This window comes from Lepisosteus oculatus, chromosome 7 (assembly GCF_040954835.1).
Source record: "Lepisosteus oculatus isolate fLepOcu1 chromosome 7, fLepOcu1.hap2, whole genome shotgun sequence".
NCBI classification, from domain to species: domain Eukaryota; kingdom Metazoa; phylum Chordata; class Actinopteri; order Semionotiformes; family Lepisosteidae; genus Lepisosteus; species Lepisosteus oculatus.
Genome location: NC_090702.1, coordinates 23,280,748 through 23,298,904, shown reverse-complemented (window position 1 = coordinate 23,298,904; position 18,157 = coordinate 23,280,748). Strand labels below are relative to the sequence as shown.

Below are 18,157 nucleotides of genomic sequence, written 5' to 3'. Positions count from 1 at the left end.
GAAACCCAGATAAAAGCTATTGCAATTTGTGTAGGTAGATTACACTAGGTCCATAGCAAAGCTGTCTTTTTAACAGAATTACATTGCTCTTGGCCCTGTTTTTTGTATGTCAGAGGCAGTTGCCCTGTAGGACTTGCCCACGATCATCATTTTTCAAATACATTTTTGTATTTGTTTGGTCACAAAGCAATTCCAAATATAAGCCAGATTCTGTTTTTATGCGTTTGAAAGTTTTTTTTTTCACAAAACTAACATACACTAAAAAACACAGAAAACAAGACAAAAACAGCCAGACGCTGAACAGAAAGCTCACACTTACTTATGCCTTTTTACAGGTTTCTAATTAAGATAAGTTTACGAGTTGAAATCCGTGATAAAAGTAATTACAAAATTATTTTATGCGTTAAACAATCAGGGATATGTACAAAGCCCAGATCCTATGGAATTGCTTCGTTGTGCCTGTCCTACAGAAACGACAAATTCAGTTGTTTTGAATGGCAACACAGCCGAGAACCCCAGTGCTGGAGAAAGACTACAGAGCCTTAGTGTACTGAATTAAATTCCCTTTGACTGTGCACGTCAGTGTCAGAACGCGTCTTTGAAGGCTTCTCTGAAGGACCATCCTGTGGAAGAGGGGGCTGTGGTTTCAAAAAGACAGAAAAGGCACGTATACAAAAGATTGCAGAGGCTTGCCGACTTGTCAGTCCGCTTTGAAACGAATTAACAAAGACCAGGAGGGATTATGGTGGGACACACGGGTTCAGCTTGCAAGGACTGTGGAGAAAGGCTGAAAACATTTCTTACTCCCCTTGTAATTACAGACTCTGAATCCGCACGCAGAGTGTGTTAGCCTAAGAAGCATGGCTGACCTTGTTGTCTAGTATTTTCACCCATTACCTTATCACTTACTTCAGGGCAGAGGTATTTTGCCTGTTGCCATGGTGCTAATCCTGACAGTGCTGTGTATGTATGAGGGATCTGCAGGAAGGTGTAAAGGACACGTGGGTCTGGACTTCAGTAGCTTGATAGGGGGGGGGAGAGGGGCTGGACTGCCCACAGTTCAGTGCTGTAGCTTGAAGGTGTGGAAGAAGAAGATTCTGTCACAGCCCAATGGTATACTGAACATTAAAACAAGCCTATCGTTACTTCAGTATTTCACAAATTTTTGTAGCAGGTACACTGTCATTTTATTGAAAAGACATGACTTGGTAAATTCATTATGCTGAATGACTTTCGTTATGAGCAGGGATTGATAAGCAGGGCTGTGCTGTGAAAATCTACATGTTTGTGACTATCGCTGGAAGCACTACAAGCAGTACATCAGCAATGCATGCTTTGCACCAGGTTGCAGGTATGGTGTTATGAGAATCTGTCCCTTTCCTCTTGTAGAGCCTGGACAAGCAGTGTTAAGGTGGTGTGAAACATAGCAATCTTTATACCACAGGTACTGAAAGGTGTTTTCCCAAGCACATTTCTGAGTGGAAAGCACAGCTTTTTATCATAACTACATTTTATATCGCAGCACGTATTAAGACCATTCTAATTTCTGCTTTTTTTTTTGTTGGTCTGTCATAGCGTTCACCATTAAAACCATTATTGCTTATTGGCAGTATGTGAACGTGCTCAGTTGAGTAATATAGAAATGGCTAACTCAAACATTTTCCTTTTGAGTCCTTACACATATCCTTGCAGTTCCTGGATGTCTGAATTCCAGTGGCCAGTGGCGCTTGGGAAAAGGTGTTTTTATTTCTGAAAAACTCTTGACAGAATCAAAGCTGTATTGCTGGCTTGCAGAGGTGTTTTCTTGTATGTTGGATAGGACGGTTGCTGAGGTGCAAACTGCAGACCCGCAGTACACCTGCTTTAAAGAATCTGAACATACTGTACGGTATATACTTTACGGTTTCGGCAGAGAAATAAGGCCTTTTCCTTTTATTTTTTATTTTATTTTATTTTTAAGGAACTTAAGTTAAAAGACGAAGAATGTGAAAGACTATCTAAAGTAAGGGACCAACTTGGGCAAGAACTGGAAGAACTCACAGCTAGCCTGTTTGAGGTTTGTTTGGATTCTTCATCACAATGAACCACTTGAGTTTCTGTGATTGAGCACTTTGAGCCAGTACGGATGGAAAGACATAAAGCTATTCAGTTGGTTTAGCACATCTGATTACCCTTTTCTCCTCTATAGGGTTGTTATAAGCTGGTCTCAAAATCTTGTTTTGTAAAAAAAAAAAGAAGATTTTGGGGAAATTATGCATTAATTTGAACTTGAATTTGTGTCATTAATTCCCACAGAGCAATTCCCCCCCAAAAAGTGCCGTGGCTTAATCCAGAAAAAATAGCATTTTTTCTCACCGTTTTTATTAAGTATTTTCAGATGAAATCTGCCCCCATTCACATCATAAAGGTGCGACATTTCTGCACTCACTGAGGTGTGATAAGTGGATTTCACATGTGGTTTCACAGATACTGCTAATGTGTTCATATTATTCTTATCAAGAATTTGTTTCTCCACTTTCCTTGTGGGTAGGTGTACAGTAAGGGGGTGAGTCTGCCCCCTGTTGGAGAATCTGCAGAAATAAGTTTGCTCAGGTTAATATAGTCCAAAAGAAAGGTAATAGAGGAAGGCATTCGGCTCATCTGGCTCATTTGGTTGCTACAAGCTGCTTGACCAAGGATCTCATCCATTGTTTCTTGAAATAAGCCAAGGCATCTTCATTAGCAGCATGCCTGGGTAGCTTGTTCCCGACTCTTCTAGTAGCAGATCTCTTACAATCGAGAGCCATTTCACACATCACAGAGAAAAGAAGCTTGTCCAATAAATTATTCTCTGCCATTATAAAGAATTGGAGCCATGCATAAATAACCACCAGCAGATTTACAGTTAAGCTGTGCTAAATCAGTCCATTAGCTCTATGCCGTTTTAGTTGTTAGTTCCTCTCTAATAAAATCTGTCTGGAATCTGTCTTCCTAGCTTAACGTTTGTTTTCCTCTTTCTTCCTTTTTTCGTTTTAAAGCTGTGTCTTAAAGGGACTGACAGGCTTTGTTTTGGGGGTGGACTTTCAGAAGGGCTTGGCTTGCTTGGGACGTTGGTTGAGGTTGGTTTAGAGGTGGGTGGTTAAGGCTTGTGACAGGAAGTGCGCTCAGGTAGCGGCTTTGGCCTTTAACCATGTGCTGGTCCACAGGAGGCCCACAAGATGGTGAGAGAGGCCAACGTGAAACAGTGTGCCGCAGAGAAGCAGCTGAAGGAGGCTCATGGGAAGGTGAGTGGAGAGCGCCCGGCCCTCTGAATGGGCTCATTCAGGTGGAGCAGGTGAAACATTAACAAGGCCGTTGCTTTGCACACTGCAGTGGTTTCAGTGCGGCACCGAATTAGCTGTTGAGGAAGATGCGGGCACTCAAAGCACAGCACCTTCCAGTTGAACATCACGAAGTGCAGAAGGATGCCTTTAGTACCCTGATCAGTACCATTTTTTGTGTGAATGTGAATTTGAAATAGAAGAACAGCCCTAATCCCAACTAGAATGAGTGCACCGGTGTTGACTGTCTCGAGCATGTTTTATTTCACAAAGCACGTGCTTCAGGGAAGAAAGCAGAATTAACATAACAATGTTGGACTTTGATCTTAATTGATATTGATTGATATTATGCGTCAGCATGCGTAGGCTGCAAAGGAACAAGTAAAGGTTTGTTCCTTGCTGAAAAGAGAAGAAAAAAAATGTTGAATACATTTAAACAACAGAAATGCATGTGATCCTTTGTGTGTGCGTGTGGAAAGAGACACTCTTTTCATCACGATAAAGAGTGCCGGCAGTGTATAACAGCTAATGGCAAAAACAACGCAAAACAAAAAACCTCACCATTTGTGTCTTTGTGCCCGTTTGCAGATTGATGTGCTGCAGGCAGAGGTAGCAGCTCTGAAGACCCTGGTGTTGTCCACCTCCCCCACCTCTCCCAGTAAGGACCTGCCCCCGGGCCCCAGAGCCCCTTTCAAGAAGGGCCACGCCCGGAACAAGAGCACCAGCAGTGCCATGGTGGGCAGTCAGCAAGAGTTCAGCGCCACTCAGCCCATTGTCAGGGACTGCAGAGAGGTATCGGCCTGCTGGCTCCTCGTGCTGTCGCACTGCCCTCTGCTGGACACTTCTGAGCCAGCCTCGGGCAGTAAACAATCATCTCACACTGCCTTCGTTACACCACACAGTTAGGACTTCCTTTCCAAGTTACTTCAGGATACCTACTTGAGAGGTTATTTCTGGTTATTCACTGCAGTCTTGAAATTGTGAAAGCTGAGATGATGCTGAATGCAGGTAGTTTCTGAATTTAGACTTGTTAAAAGTTAAGCATACTTCAGTTTGCTTGTTTTTAAAAACATCCCTTTTCCTCACTGGATTTACTCATGTGCAAGTGAAGGGAGGTGAGAACATGATAGTTCAGTGTTTATTTGAGACATAAGTTACAAAGCTGGGAATTTTTCATTTAAATGCCAAATCTTAATCCATAGAGTAATGTATTAATAAGGAAAATGACTAGAATATGGAAAAGGTTACAAATGAGACAAGGCCACTGCTGTTTGGTAGTTAATAATTAATCCAAGGATCTCATCCAGCCATTTCTTGGGGGAAAAAAGTATCGCCTTCAGCAACATGTCTATGTAGCTTGTTCCATTGGGCAAAAGTACTTTGTTTTCTGTTTAAAATACTCTTCCATGTACTTTCCACTAGTGCAGTCTAGTACCCGTTTCTCTGTTAATTCTGAAGAAACATGCTGGATTGATGCTGGGTTTTAAACCTTGTTGCTTACTGATATGAGCAAACAGTGTTTCTCATGTGAAGTCTTACGTAGCAGTACTGATATTCACCCAAACTCCTGTTTCACACTATACAGGAAAATGGAGGTTAGGGTTCTTTCAGGAACTAGGTTCTGCCATTGATTGCAAAAGATTAAAATGAAAGAAAGCCATCTTCCCTATTGGTTCTGGATTCAGTAAGAACAGTGCTGGTCATATACCACTAATAAACTCAGTGATTAACCAGTAATACCAGTAAAACAATTTACTGTACATTTATTCCTCTGTTTACATTCTGTGTGTTATATTGCACTTTTTGTGGTAGTTTGTGACTTTTGTTTTCCTCGCAGGTGGACACTCTGCTTTTCAGCGAGTTCAAGGCATGGAGAGAAGAGCCCACTCTTGAGAGGTCTTGTTCCTTTTTGGATCGGATCTACAGAGAAGACATCTACCCCTGCTTGACTTTCTCAAAAAGTGAGGTGAGGACATCGCTTTTGAAGGCTGTGCCCATAAATTGTGTTCAATTTGTGTTAAAGAACAGAGAAGCAGCATCTAAGCAGCTACACAATGGCAGGAGAGGAGTGCAGCTTCAGTTCAGCTTATGTAATACAAATGTATCCAGTATATATTCCCCAGACCAGTCGGGCAGGATTGCAATACAGCACAGCTCTTACTGATCTGCTTTAACTAGTTATTGACTTGGTTGGAGCTGTGTAACAGATTTGCTTTGCTCCTCATGTGCTTAAGAGACATATACAACAGAAAGCCCTCTAGGACTAGAGCTGGGAATCCCTGATGTGTACCCTGACAGCCCAAGGCTGGATTTTATCTCTTTTTCATAGCATTTTTTAAATGCATAGATATTCCAGCAAACTCTATTAATATTTGACAGCGGATAGATTGCCAGTGTAAAAGGAAAACTACGGTTAAAAACACTTCTTCAAAATAATTAATAATTAATGTGCTGTCGTTCTCTGAAGTAGCACGAGACTGCCCCCTCAGGCGTGTTCCTGTCCGTGAACAAGCTTGCTTACACCTTTAGTAAACAGGCCCCTTGTTCCACTTCACACTTCAGAACATCATGTGGAAGGAGCTCTGTTGGGGATTCACATCTATGATCCGCATGAGTGCATTAGAAATAACATGTTCAAAGGTTGCTCAAATCTTTCAGTGCCATGGCACCATTTCACTGGAATAACCAATCTGAAACATTGGAGGGCATTTGCTTCTGGAGCATTTTTAGTTTCAAAGGGCAAAATGCAGCTGTAAAGCTTAAAATCCTGATACGCAGGACACGTTTTTGCAGTTACTTATTTTTGCTGAAAGTTTTAAGCTTCAGTTGCATATACTGAAGAAGTATTAACCTCCTCCTGCGTGGGCCTTTGGTCTTTAAGAGCTCCAGTGACTAATTCTGTGAGCACATGGCCCCTAGTCCAGAATTTCTCTTGGGCTGGTCTTTCTGCACTGGAGATCTCCATTTGCAGTCGTTTCCATTGATCCCTGTAGTTTGCAGAATATGGCTTCTCTAATTTTATTAAAGATCTGTATGAATGCTCAGCCAACAGTTTTGTTCCCCCAAAGTTGGCAAACTAAAATCTGTGTATTTTAATGTTTAATGACTTTAATGACTTAACACATTAATTATTTAGCAAAAAAGCATTGTACTGGAAAACGCATGATTTCACCAAGTCCCATGATGTCATGTGAAGTTTGATTAGGAAGTTCTGGGAGTACAGAAATATTTGCCCTTGCAGAGTGAAATGACCCGAAAATGATGAAGTTGCCGGTTGTTGCCCATATTGGTTCTGTGAAAATGATACAAGTGGGAGCTGTGAGTTGCCAGAAAATGAGTTTGTGCAATGTTGATGCCTATGGGTTTTTGCTCCTTACCAAGGCTGTGTTTTAGATTCATAGAATGTGTCTAGAATAAGAATCAAAGCATGAGCTCATGACCTGTCAAATTGATGTTGGAATCTCAACACTACCAGGTTTAGTGACCGTGGTTTTGCAGCTGCCAGCTGTCAACCCCAAACACATCAAGCGTTCTACTGCCCAGCAAAAGGGCATTCTTAAGGCTGGTTTCAAAACCTCCTCATCAGAGCCTACAAGATATAGCAAAAATAGCAGGAAGGAAGGTGCAGTTCATCATATCTTCCCCAGGGTTGCAGCTAGGAGAATGCCTTACACCGGTATGGTTGATCAAAGCTGTGATTTTCTCTAGGCTACCGAAATGTGACGCTGTCCCAGGCAGTTCTGTTGATTAGTGATCTTCTCTGGTGAATCGTGGTTCCAACTGTTTTGCTCCAGCGGATGCAAGAACGTGGAGATCGGGAGGCCGCAAATTCCAACCACCCGGTTGACATAGTACTGGTGCTATGCTGTGCATCACCATTAAAAAAAAAATGGACCTTGTTTTCAATGATGGTACAGGTTGGATGACTTAGATTTACAAGATGGCCTCCTGCCACTTTGCTATTGAGGTATTTTAAGTCTCACGCCCACGTTTTTGCTTCCCCTGTCACACAGACTTGCAGTACAATGAAATTTCGTACTCAGCCAACATGGCAGTAATGTGGAAGAAAATAAAAAGGCATCACACATCCGCAGTATGTTCCACGGAATCCTGATATCAACCCCATTGAGCACACGTGGGGTCGCAGATGTTGAAGACCACGCTCCTGCATAACAAATAACACAACATGGAACCTTTCCATTTGCACATCCCTACCACCACAAAGGGGTTACACTTCTTGGGCATATTATGCCTCTTGGCCATATTGTCCTTCGCTCTTTGGCGGGTTCTTCTGCTTCGAGATGGACAATTCCCTTTGTTATGTTCTGTTTTGTTATTGCTCATTGTACTGAATTGTGGTTCCGGTTGTTTCTTTTTTTTGCTGTTGCCTGTGGCGTAGACCTCTGGCTGTCATAGTGTTTTCTACACCCCTTAGCTGGGGAATCGGAGCTCACGAAGGCTGCATCTGAAAAGGCTAGGCCAGCTTTTAGGCCTCTGGGTTTCTGGTACTCCTGTATCTGAGCTCTCAGCTGGCAGGGGACTGTGCCTGTGTGTGTGCCTGGGCGAGCTGTGTCAGGGTTCCTCACTGATGGCGGCAGTGTCAGCGAGCTGTTCCCACACTTGCCACTGGTGTCCTTGCCCACAGCTCCAGAGTCCTCTGCTTCTGCTAGCTTTTTGCCAGCAGTTCTATGACTGGGCAGTAGCTTTTTTTTTTGTTAGCCACTGATAGTATAACTCACTGGTAATTAAATTAAAGAGCTGTCCTGTCGGTCTTTCAAAGGTGCTTATTTCCTTCTGCCAATGTACTGTATAAGATATAAAGAGATAAAAAAACACTCAAAAAGCAGAGCCGCTTTCCACAGGCAAAAGCAATATAAACACTGGAACCAGCTGGATGTGCGTTCAGTACTCCAACATTAATAACAGAATACATTTTATTTAGCATTTGTCAACATTTCAGCAAACAAGCTTTCATCAGGACACATGTCCTGCCAATTTGTCATGATGAAGGCTTGTTTGCTGAAATGTTGACAATTTTTAAATACAATTTCGAGTATGGAACATGCTTCCAGCCAAGTCTGCTGTTAATACTTTATAAGATGCATCAACTGATATATACAGCACACCTACGGACTGCTGGAAAAAACACAAGCTAGTCTAGTCCCTTATTTGACATTGTAATAAGATATCCTGCCATGATGCCGACTCTGATTAATGAAAAACAGAGTCCCTGACGTCAGGTCTTCTGTAGTCCCAAGCTGCTGTTACTCATTCCTTCAGAGCAAGCTTACTGCATATCTAACAGAGGGAGTAATAGTAGGAAGGTAATGATGAGACCTTTTATAAGACTTTTTTTAAAATAACTATTCTGCCTGTAGTTTATAGAGTACAGGCAGTGCTTTGTTTTATGACTTTAGTATTAGAATTTAGCACTAAGTTGTAAAAGAGCCCCTTCCTCCCGGCTCTGGATTTTTAACGTCGGGCTGTTGCTCCAGGTGCTTGCTCGCTTTTCCTCTCACCCGCCCACACTCCGCAGCACACCAACTGCGCGTGCCAACAGCAGTCCCATTCCCTCTCTTTCCTCCCCGTGTTGGCAGCTGGCGTCGGCCATCTTGGAGGCGGTGGAGAAGAACACGCTGAGTGTGGAGCCGGTGGGCTTCCAGCCGCTGCCTGTGGTCAAGGCCTCAGCCGTGGAGTGTGGGGGACCGAAGTGAGTACAGAGCGGCAGCGGCTTGGCCGCAGATGATGATGATCATGACCATGGCCATCTCAGCTTACTTTCTCTTCCTGCTTTGGCCTATCATTCCTTTCGGTTTACAATTCGTAACAGCCTTGGCTACATATTAGAGTTGATTTCTAAGAGATTAATCCAATAATTTGAAAGCCCTTTGAAATTCACGGTGAATTTGAGTAGGATCCCAACCTTGATTTAAGTCACTTGATTGACGTCTTGTGGTTTATAACTGGAATCGGGTTCATATCTGTCCAAGGGAATTTCTGAGAGTCTTGAAATCTTCCCCATAATGTTAATTCTCCACCGCCACTCTGCAGTACATCGGAGATCTCTCCCGCCATACTCCTTTCTGTTAACCTGCAGGTCTGCGCTTACAGTCTTCGTTAGCATATTGGATGCAAGGGTAGCGAAAGAAACATTTTAGAAAATAAGTGAATTAGTGGCTTAAAGTAATGCAGATTGGCTTGTCTAAATCCTACGCAGTAAGGATAACTAGTACTTAGTTTGGTTAAGTAAAATCCAATATTCTAACTGGAGGTGTCCTTCTTGTTTGTTCGCTGAGCGTTCTCTTTATTTTCACTTTTGTTCTCTTGTTTCAGCTTTCTTTGTCGTTTGCTTGGCCTCTTTTTCATTGCCTCTTCATTTCTTTTCTTTCTGTTGTCTTGCCTTAGTGGCTGGAGGTCTGAAATTATAACGTAAGTTGCCTCACGTGTCGGCCATCTTCCCCACTTCCACAATCCTGCGCTCTCGTCTGCTTTTTTAGAAAGAGGTTGGTTTCGGATGAAAGAATTTTAGTTCCAGTGGCCCATATGTAAATATGCCTGTACAGAGCAGGGCCTCTGCCAGTATTAATTTTTAGTGTACAGATTACAGATTAGTTAGACTGGAAAGACTTTTAGGCAAAGATAAAATGAGGTTCTTGTGGTGTAACAGGGCTCAGTACGCTGAACCAGTCACAGCAGCAACATGGCTGCTCTCTGAAGTCTAGGCAGTGTAAAACGCTGGTGTGGCAGGAGACCTGCTGTTTTAGACGTTGCAGAGTTATCTGCTGTCTGAGAGTGAAGCTGTTCCTGCTTGCCACCACGATTGAAACCCAGAAGGAGCAGGGAGAGCTGTGCTCTTCACACTTCACACTGGAAAAATATTCACATTCCTGAGGTGTCATGATGTGATCTGGCTTCTTTTTTTCCTGATAGTGGACACCGAGAGCGACACAGTCACTCAAAAGGGGGAGTTTTAAACTTTGGGATGCCCTACTCCCAAGGGATTTTGGTGAGGGATAGTTGGATAAGATTCAGCGAGAGCATAGCCTCTCTGCTGTTGAAAATGTAGAAAGCAAAATCATGTTATTGTCCCAATAAACCCTGAGGTCAGGAGCAAGCCATCATCAGCTTTAACAGATCCGGAGGAAAGTGGCTTCCTTCCCATCTCTGCTTTCATCCTGGTAATTTAACGACTTAGTTGTTCTTTCCACGTCTTTAACCATGCCGGTGCTTTAAAAATAACTGGAAAACCTCTAGCCCTGGAGTGCCCTGAGGAGAAGTGGGAGTGGTCAGGAAAAAAACTGTGGAAAACCACAGAAACTCATCCGTGAATCACAAGCTCTAGGTAGGGGGTAAAAAAGGGAAAAGGTTGTATTTTCATAGGGCAGCCTCAGCAGTGCTCAGTATTTGTGTCTTTGTCTTCAGAAAGTGTGCACTCAGTGGCCAGACCAAAACCTGCAAGCACAGAATCAAGTTTGGCGACTCCAGCAACTACTACTATGTGTCGCCCTTCTGTCGGTACAGGGTAAGTCAGAACACAAGTACAGTGTTACTCCTCCCTTATGTATCTGCCTATATTGGGTCATTCACTTTTTTTAAATGTGAAGAGAAAATGTAAAATGTCTTTGGTAATGATGGCAGCAGATCAAATTCAGGCCGTTCCGAGAACTGAGCCGAGAGTTTTTACTAGTGCCACGTCACGAGTTCAGTGCTTTCATCTTTAGTGCTTTGTTTATTTTCAGTAAGTGAACATTATGCTTTTGTTCCCTCCATTTTATGTCACCTGTCTTCAAAGTAAGTATTGAGGGTAGATTGATTTGAAAGCTCTATACCGTGGACAGATATAATACAAACTGCAGTACAGATGCGTGTATTGCAACATTATTTTTTTTATATATATATATCTGCCCACTCTCGGATTCCACTGAGATCAGATGTACAACAGACAAAAAAATGTAGAAAAAAGATTTTGTATGCTTGTGCAGTGTGCACGTGGAGTGCAGATTTGTGTGAATGTGAAACTTAAGTAGTGAGACTGGTGAGACCTGTAAGCGGAGTAGATATCTATTTGGGAAAGAAAGAGAAGAGTTAAAAATGGGATTCCTTTACTGCTTTTCAGTCTAATCCTTCCGTAATTTGATACACAAGCTTCACTGCAAATTTAATTAAGCTCTCCCAGCTCAGACCAGACCCAATTACTGTATACGTTCAGCCTATCCAGACAAGAACACTTTGACTTCTATGAAAATTGTCAACCCAGCATTTGGTCACGTCTCTGAAATTCAAAGCTGTGCTCTATGATAATTGAGAATATTCTACAACTACACAAAGAATGAGGCCCTGATCATTCCAGCTGATAGCTCGATCTGTTATATTTTGAGGGGTGGGGGGTTGTGAAAGCCTGCATTTTAACTGCAGAGATTCCTGTTTAGTCTCTGAGGCCCAGTAAATAAACAGGGTTTCCCCTCTATTCAGGTTGTGAAAGAAATAGCTTTGAGCTTGAAACACTTAAACTTCTTTATTGACTTAAATGAGTATTGAACTTTAAAATAGCTACATTTACCCAGCAAAATAGGTTAAAAAAAAGAATTACTACAACTCTGTAAACACTATTTGATAATTCATTTATTTTAACTAGGGTTAAATACATATGTATCATACATTTTCATATTTCAGTGACTTTACTAGTCTCAAAGTTATGAAAATAACATTTTTGTGGAACGAACTCTGGATCAGTCAGAGGCTTTTACAGATAAAGAAATGGTCCTTTCATTTGTAGTATCTGAGTTTTCATAATGGAATTATGCTAATAACAATCGAGGGATGCCTGTGTTTGTAAAGACATAGACAGCTTCTGAAATGAACGATGGTTGGAATCAGACTGGAGACGGCCAGCTCACATCTTGCTCCCCTTCCTCTCCGTCTCCTCTGTCCCTGTTCTCCAGATCACCTCTGTCTGCAACTTCTTCACCTATATCCGGTACATCCATCAAGGACTCGTCAAACAGCAAGACGGTAAGTCTTCTCTCAGCTACTTAAAAGCGTGTCTGGCCGAACCCGGGATCATGTAATACTTCCCACATCAGGAGAAAACTAAAACCAAATCAAAGAGGCATGTTGCCTTAGGGTGAGAATTTGGTTGTTGTTTTTTTTTTATTTCACCCCAGCTTACTCAAAAAGAGCTGTAACAAAATCGTTTTTTTATTTCTTGCCCTGGCAAAACGGATTTGGCTTAAACAAATTTACTGCTTTTAGCACTATCAAGCCTTTTTTACATGAAAGATTGGGAATGTGTCCAAGTGCTTTGGTGTAGTTGCACATTGGTATTGGTTCAATTTTGTTTCATATTATTTTTTTTTTCATTTTGGCTAGCCCTGCCTCTGCCTTGAAGAGTATTTTCCTGCAGGTGGAGGGAGGGCGTTTTAATCTGAGGACACTGCTTAGTGCTGACTCGGTTTTAAACCTGCTTCAATGATTATCGCACTCTCCAGTTTGGAGAGGCGTGAATCGGGTTGTACTGTACCATTAAACACTCAAGGAAGCAAGCCCCTCCGAGTCCAGTTTTTCTGTTTAATTTAGAAAGAATTCACCCAAGAGGAAAACCCCTTTATTCCCATCATTTGTAATATTTTGTGTAACTGTTGTGAATACTAATAAAAATGAATTAGTGAACTGCTTTTTTATGTGTTTTCCAGCTGAACAGATGTTTTGGGAAGTTATGCAGCTGCGGAAAGAAATGTCTTTTGCAAAACTGGGGTATTACAGGGATGAGCTGTGACTGTGAAGAGCAGGGATTTGAACGTTTCTTTCAACGAGGCACATCTCTAAAGGCAGGAGGACTCTTTTCAGTGATCCTCAATACCACAGACTGGCTGCAAGACATTTCACCCTCCTCGACCTGTCCACCCTGTATTTCAAGTACTGTGTTCTCAATACACCCAATATGTCGCAGCTGAACAAATTGCATTGGGCTTTTTTTCTGGCGAACTAAAAATGAAGGTTTTTGTGTGTTTCGAAAGGCAGAAGGAAGAGCTGCTGAAGATGTCCGCTCTTTGTTAATGAATGCATTTATTCAAAGTTTGATCCTGTTTGCGTTTGTGTTCTCTCCATTTATGGAAAAACCTGTACATGTGATGCTGAAGTAAGTCCATGTGGAATCCAAAGTGATTCATACAGTAACAGCAGAACTGCTCCCTCATAATAGGCTCATAGTTCTTAATACAAACTAGTCGCCAGTCAGTGGCATCATAGTTATGTATGTATTGTATGTAAGTATATCTATATCATTGTATGTTTGATGTATCATTTTACCTTTCTGCACTGGAATCACAAAAGCTTTCCTTAATTTGATTTAGTGCCTTTCTGGAACATATTAAATAAAATTGTATACCTCTGAGAGTCTTGGGAGTGCTGATACGTGTAGAAAGCGGAGGTGGATATGTACTTATGTAGTTTTAATTTAGTTAAAGCGATGCGGTATTTTCTATGATCCGGCCTCTGCCAAATGCTTGCGATCTTTAAGGACCCAACGGCGCTCCATAATGTCGTATCATTTTGCCTTAGATGTATTTTTCTATAATAGCCATAGTTTAGGAACCAGGTCCAACTTGTGGAGTTTGAGATTGTCTGCTTGTAAGGTGCAGGTGAAGAGCAGTGCTTTTTAATGGGTAGGGAGGCAGAAACTTTAGCCTTTACTTTTTGAAATAGCCTCATATACTGTGTGATACTGTGTATGTGGTGGAACTGTCTTTTTTACCACCAGCAAGAATACATTCATTTTTACATGACACTCAGAAGCAGGAAAATGCATTCAATAAGCAGACTTTTAAATATAGTGTTTGAACTGCAGTAGGACCCTGATTTGGCACATTATAATTATTGTGCTGGTAATGATTGCTTTAGAAAATGCCTGGCTGAAGTTGTTCACTGATACTGAAACGTCTGGTTTACTAGCCTTGACATCGTGTTATTTCTGTCTTGTATGTTGCATTTTTTAAGTGAAAATTATTAGTGAAGGAATCGCAACATGACTGAAGACACAAAGAGATCTGCAAACCAAGGCCCATCATGTCAGGAAATGGATGAGATATCGGTTTGTATTTTTTTCCTCTTTTATTGTGAAATTTGTCTCCCTGAAACTCCAGGGGAGCATTCACAGATCCATCCATCCCAACTTCAATAAAACTCTTTAAGGGGTTCAGTGCTATATTTTGGGGGTCCAATGGACTAGTACATTGTTCTAATATCTTTGCATATTTTGTAGTCTGGACTAAAACCAAAGCTATTTCAGTATTTGAGGCATCAAAGTGGAACTGCAGTCCCAGTTTCTCACACTGGTTATTAAATGTCTAACAAAATAAATTTGTTGATGTAGTAGAACAATTTGACCAAATCATGAACTTTGTGAAAGTACTGTAAGTTGTCAAGTTGTCACAAACATCTGGTCTTAGCACGGGCAAGAGTGAAAGTTCCCACAAACTGTGATGTGATGTGATGTGGCCCTTCTTGCTCACTAGTCACTAATGACTAATGTACTGTAATGTGATGTACGAGTGAACAAGTACAGGTTGTGCCTCAGACATTTCACCACAGAAGTATTCCAACATGATCTGCTTGCAGAGTTAACAAGTAAGTAGCATTTGTCCGCAAAACACTCTTGAAATCGAGAGCAGCATTTCTATTAGATGAAGTGGGTAGCAGCGTCAGCATGCGTAGTCTGCAAAGGAACAAGTAATAGGTTTATTCCATGCTGAAAAGAGAAGAGAGAAAACGTTTCGGCTGTGAAGCCTTCTTCGGGTGTGAGAAAGAGCAGACAGCAAAGATTAAATAGCACAGAAGAACAAAAGCTGGGAGAGACCACTCAGGAAGTGCAAAGTGGAGAGGGGTGAAGAAAGGTGTGAAGTCAAAACCTGCATGAGAATAGAGAAGATTACACAAAAATAAGTCTGTCATTGAGAGAAGGGGGATGGTGTGAACATAGTTTTAGGTTCCGTTTCTGTAGTCTTTCCGCTATGAGAGTTGAGAAACCCTTTGAGAACAGAGACGGGGAGATCAGTGTGATCGTGGCCGTCTGAGGTAAAATGAGAAACACTGGGCTTGAAGAAATCTTTTATCTTCTCAGCCCTAACATGGTTTCTGAAGCGGTCCCCTAGTTTCCATAATGTAGATAGCTGGGCATTTGTTTGCAGGAGACACAGTAAATGAGGTTGCTGGAGATACAGGATGTTGTCTGGGTGATCTGGAATTAACTTGAGGGGCCCTGAAAGAGCATGTAGTTAGATATGCACTTGCAGGTGATGCAGCGAGTTATGTTGCAGGGGAAGGTGCCTGGTGGGGTGATTGCTGAGTGCGGTCAAGGGAGCTGAGAACCAGAAGTTTATGTAGATTGGGTGGTTGGCTCTAAGAGATGATTGGGCGGTCAGAAAAAAGAGAACCAATGGATGGGATCGTCCTGTAAAATGGAGTAGTTGTTAATAATGGTCCTGGGGGAAGAAAGTGTATTAGAGTGGTAGGGAAGCACCAAAGGAATGGGGTTGTGAGACTGGGAGTTCCCGATTTTAAACAAGCAGGCAAACAGGCTTGACTTCACCGGAAGTTTTGTTGCCTCTTTCTGAATCTTAAGAGTAAGGCCCTGTGCATACCTGGAAATTTAGTCTATTCTGTGGTGTAAATTGGAGGTGTTTACAAGTTAATGTGTACATTTGACTTTTTGTTGTGGTTTGAAATGCAGTCATCAATGTTGATTCTTTCTAACCCCCAAATTATAAACATAGCGTTGCAGTCCCTTATAGTGAAGGACTTTATAAAAGAGCCTTTGTTAACTAATATTAAAAATATTACTATGAACATCAAAGTGGAGTATTCAAATTGAGCTTACAGTATGTACCATTTACTAAAGCTGTGAAAGGCAAGAAAATATGCAGTGATTTTGAAACTACATCCAATCACTTTTAACTTAATTACAAAATCTCTGAAATCTCAAAATTCTCTAAGCACTTTAACAAATACAGGACTGCAAGGGAGCCAGAGCCTATCCCAACAAGCAAAGCACAATGCAGGATACTCTGTGGATAGGATGCCAGCCCATCAGAGGGCACACACACAGACAGCCATGCACAAGTTCACAGCAGGGCCAGTCAACCTCTCACTGTCTTGGTCTGCTGGAGGAAACGGGAACACTCAGAGGAAACTCACATGAACTCGGGGAGAACATACAGACTCCACACAGATAGCACCCCAGGAATTGCACCCAGAGCCCCAGTGCAGTGAGGCAGCAGTGCGAACAACTGCAGCCCCACGCCAGGCACTGGATTTTGTTGGCACTGGAGTGATATTTATCCCCTTTTTTACAGCAAAATTTTACCATGACCTGAACTGATGTTTTTCGTTGATTTCAAAAGAGCCCTGTATTATTAATATACGTCTGAAATCCTGAAACATGAGAACAAAATATCCCAAAACCCGGCATTTTGTCTCCTAGCCATAAAGTTTCACATGTTTCACGGCTTGATGAATTGTAAGAATTCTGTTAGCCTTCAAAAGAACTGTGTAATTATTATTGGGAATATTGATGTATTTAGTCTGACCTATGTTCAAGTATTTCAGCCACAATGGTCTCACTGGGAAAATGGCAGGGAGAGCCAAGGTCTTTTGCAAAATGCATCCTCCTCCACCATCCTGCCCTTTGTGTGTGTGCTCACCATGACCACAGCTCTTGCTTTATGGCTCTATATAAGATCATAAAAACCCCAGCTGTACACCTACCTACGTGTGGAGCGCAACTACATCCCAACGACAAGGGAACAAAGTCTACTAGGGAAGTGCAGAGACACAGCCTGGTTTTGAAAGGGAGTTGTCGGGGGAATTTCTTTCAAATAAAGGACCTAAAATTTTTCTAAATGGAAAATATTTCAGAGACTTTGAAGGAATTGTATCGTAACCAATGGATTACACTTGATTCCCTCAGTTTGGCGACGGTTTTTTAATTGAGTGATCTTTGTGAAGAGGTAAGCACCTGTCCTAGAATGTATCTGCGCCATCCTCCACTCAGATAGTGCTGATAAGATGATAGACGAGGGATGTTGACTCTTAAAGATTTTTATTTGCTGAGGATTTGATTAAGAATTTTTAGTTGCATTTTTCACAGTTCTTTGCAAACAAGCATTACCCGTTTCTTTCATAAAAAGGTTTATCTTTTCAGCGATCAGGTTTTTCCAATAAATTTTCAAAAGCCTCGATAATATTATGGGTTATCTTTCAGCCGTTTTTTGATTTATTTGCTTTGCCTGGTTTTGTTTGTATTGCTGTTAACAAATGGGAGTTTGGCGATGCTGTTCGTAATTCATCATGTTAAATCTGTGAGCACAGATTGGACTAATCACTTCACAGAATGTTGTAGGCTTAACACCACAGGTTGAAAGTGTAAGGCTATGTTTCTGTTACATCTCTGGCTGCCTCCAGCTAGTGATCCAGATTAATAGGAAGATCTGTTGCATCACACAGGTTAGAAGCTGCCTCTCTCCATTATATAATGGATCACTGCTACGTGGAGATGCACTCCGTGTCTTGGTGTGTCAGCACGGCTACAAGCAGGGGAGTATGGGATAGAACATTCTGGGGCTGTACAGAATGCCAAAGAGTTAAAGACAAAAAAGTACAGAAGACTCCAGTTTTATTTCTAAGGGAACCATTATGTTTTATAATGACACAAACATTCAAACTAAATTAAAACATACCTGCTGAGATCTGGTATGATGAGATACAGATTTATCCCATATCTTATTTGAATAAGAATATATATTGTATGTTTGAGTTGGCAGGAGGTTTCTTGGTGTATAAATGACAGGAGTAGCAAGAATTTG

At 41.7% G+C, this 18,157-nt stretch overlaps 2 protein-coding genes across 8 annotated transcripts in view; both read left to right on the top strand.

The window, feature by feature from the left end:
• Positions 1-13,694, top strand: part of rab3ip (RAB3A interacting protein (rabin3)) — a 41,886-nt gene extending 28,192 nt beyond the window's left edge. For 3 of the 6 annotated variants that reach the window (XM_015352890.2, XM_015352893.2, XM_015352892.2), the window contains exons 5-13: positions 1,961-2,056; positions 3,018-3,110; positions 3,186-3,263; positions 3,888-4,091; positions 5,137-5,265; positions 8,897-9,009; positions 10,722-10,821; positions 12,242-12,311; positions 12,992-13,694. In XM_015352890.2, coding sequence (XP_015208376.2) covers positions 1,961-2,056; positions 3,018-3,110; positions 3,186-3,263; positions 3,888-4,091; positions 5,137-5,265; positions 8,897-9,009; positions 10,722-10,821; positions 12,242-12,311; positions 12,992-13,074 — 966 coding nt within the window. In that variant the 3' untranslated portion in view covers positions 13,075-13,694. Of the gene's footprint in view, positions 1-1,960; positions 2,057-3,017; positions 3,111-3,185; positions 3,264-3,887; positions 4,092-5,136; positions 5,266-8,896; positions 9,010-9,704; positions 9,972-10,721; positions 10,822-12,241; positions 12,312-12,991 lie in introns of those variants that run through there. The other 3 variants (XM_006633517.3, XM_006633516.3, XM_069192296.1) reach the window with 3 other exon arrangements.
• A 74-nt stretch (positions 13,695-13,768) lies between these two features.
• LOC102693625 (myelin regulatory factor like) overlaps positions 13,769-18,157 on the top strand; it is a 45,669-nt gene continuing 41,280 nt past the window's right edge. For both annotated transcript variants that reach the window (XM_069192295.1, XM_015352739.2), the window contains exon 1: positions 13,769-17,302. The gene's annotated coding sequence lies outside the window, so the exon portion shown is untranslated. The remainder of the gene's footprint in view (positions 17,303-18,157) is intronic.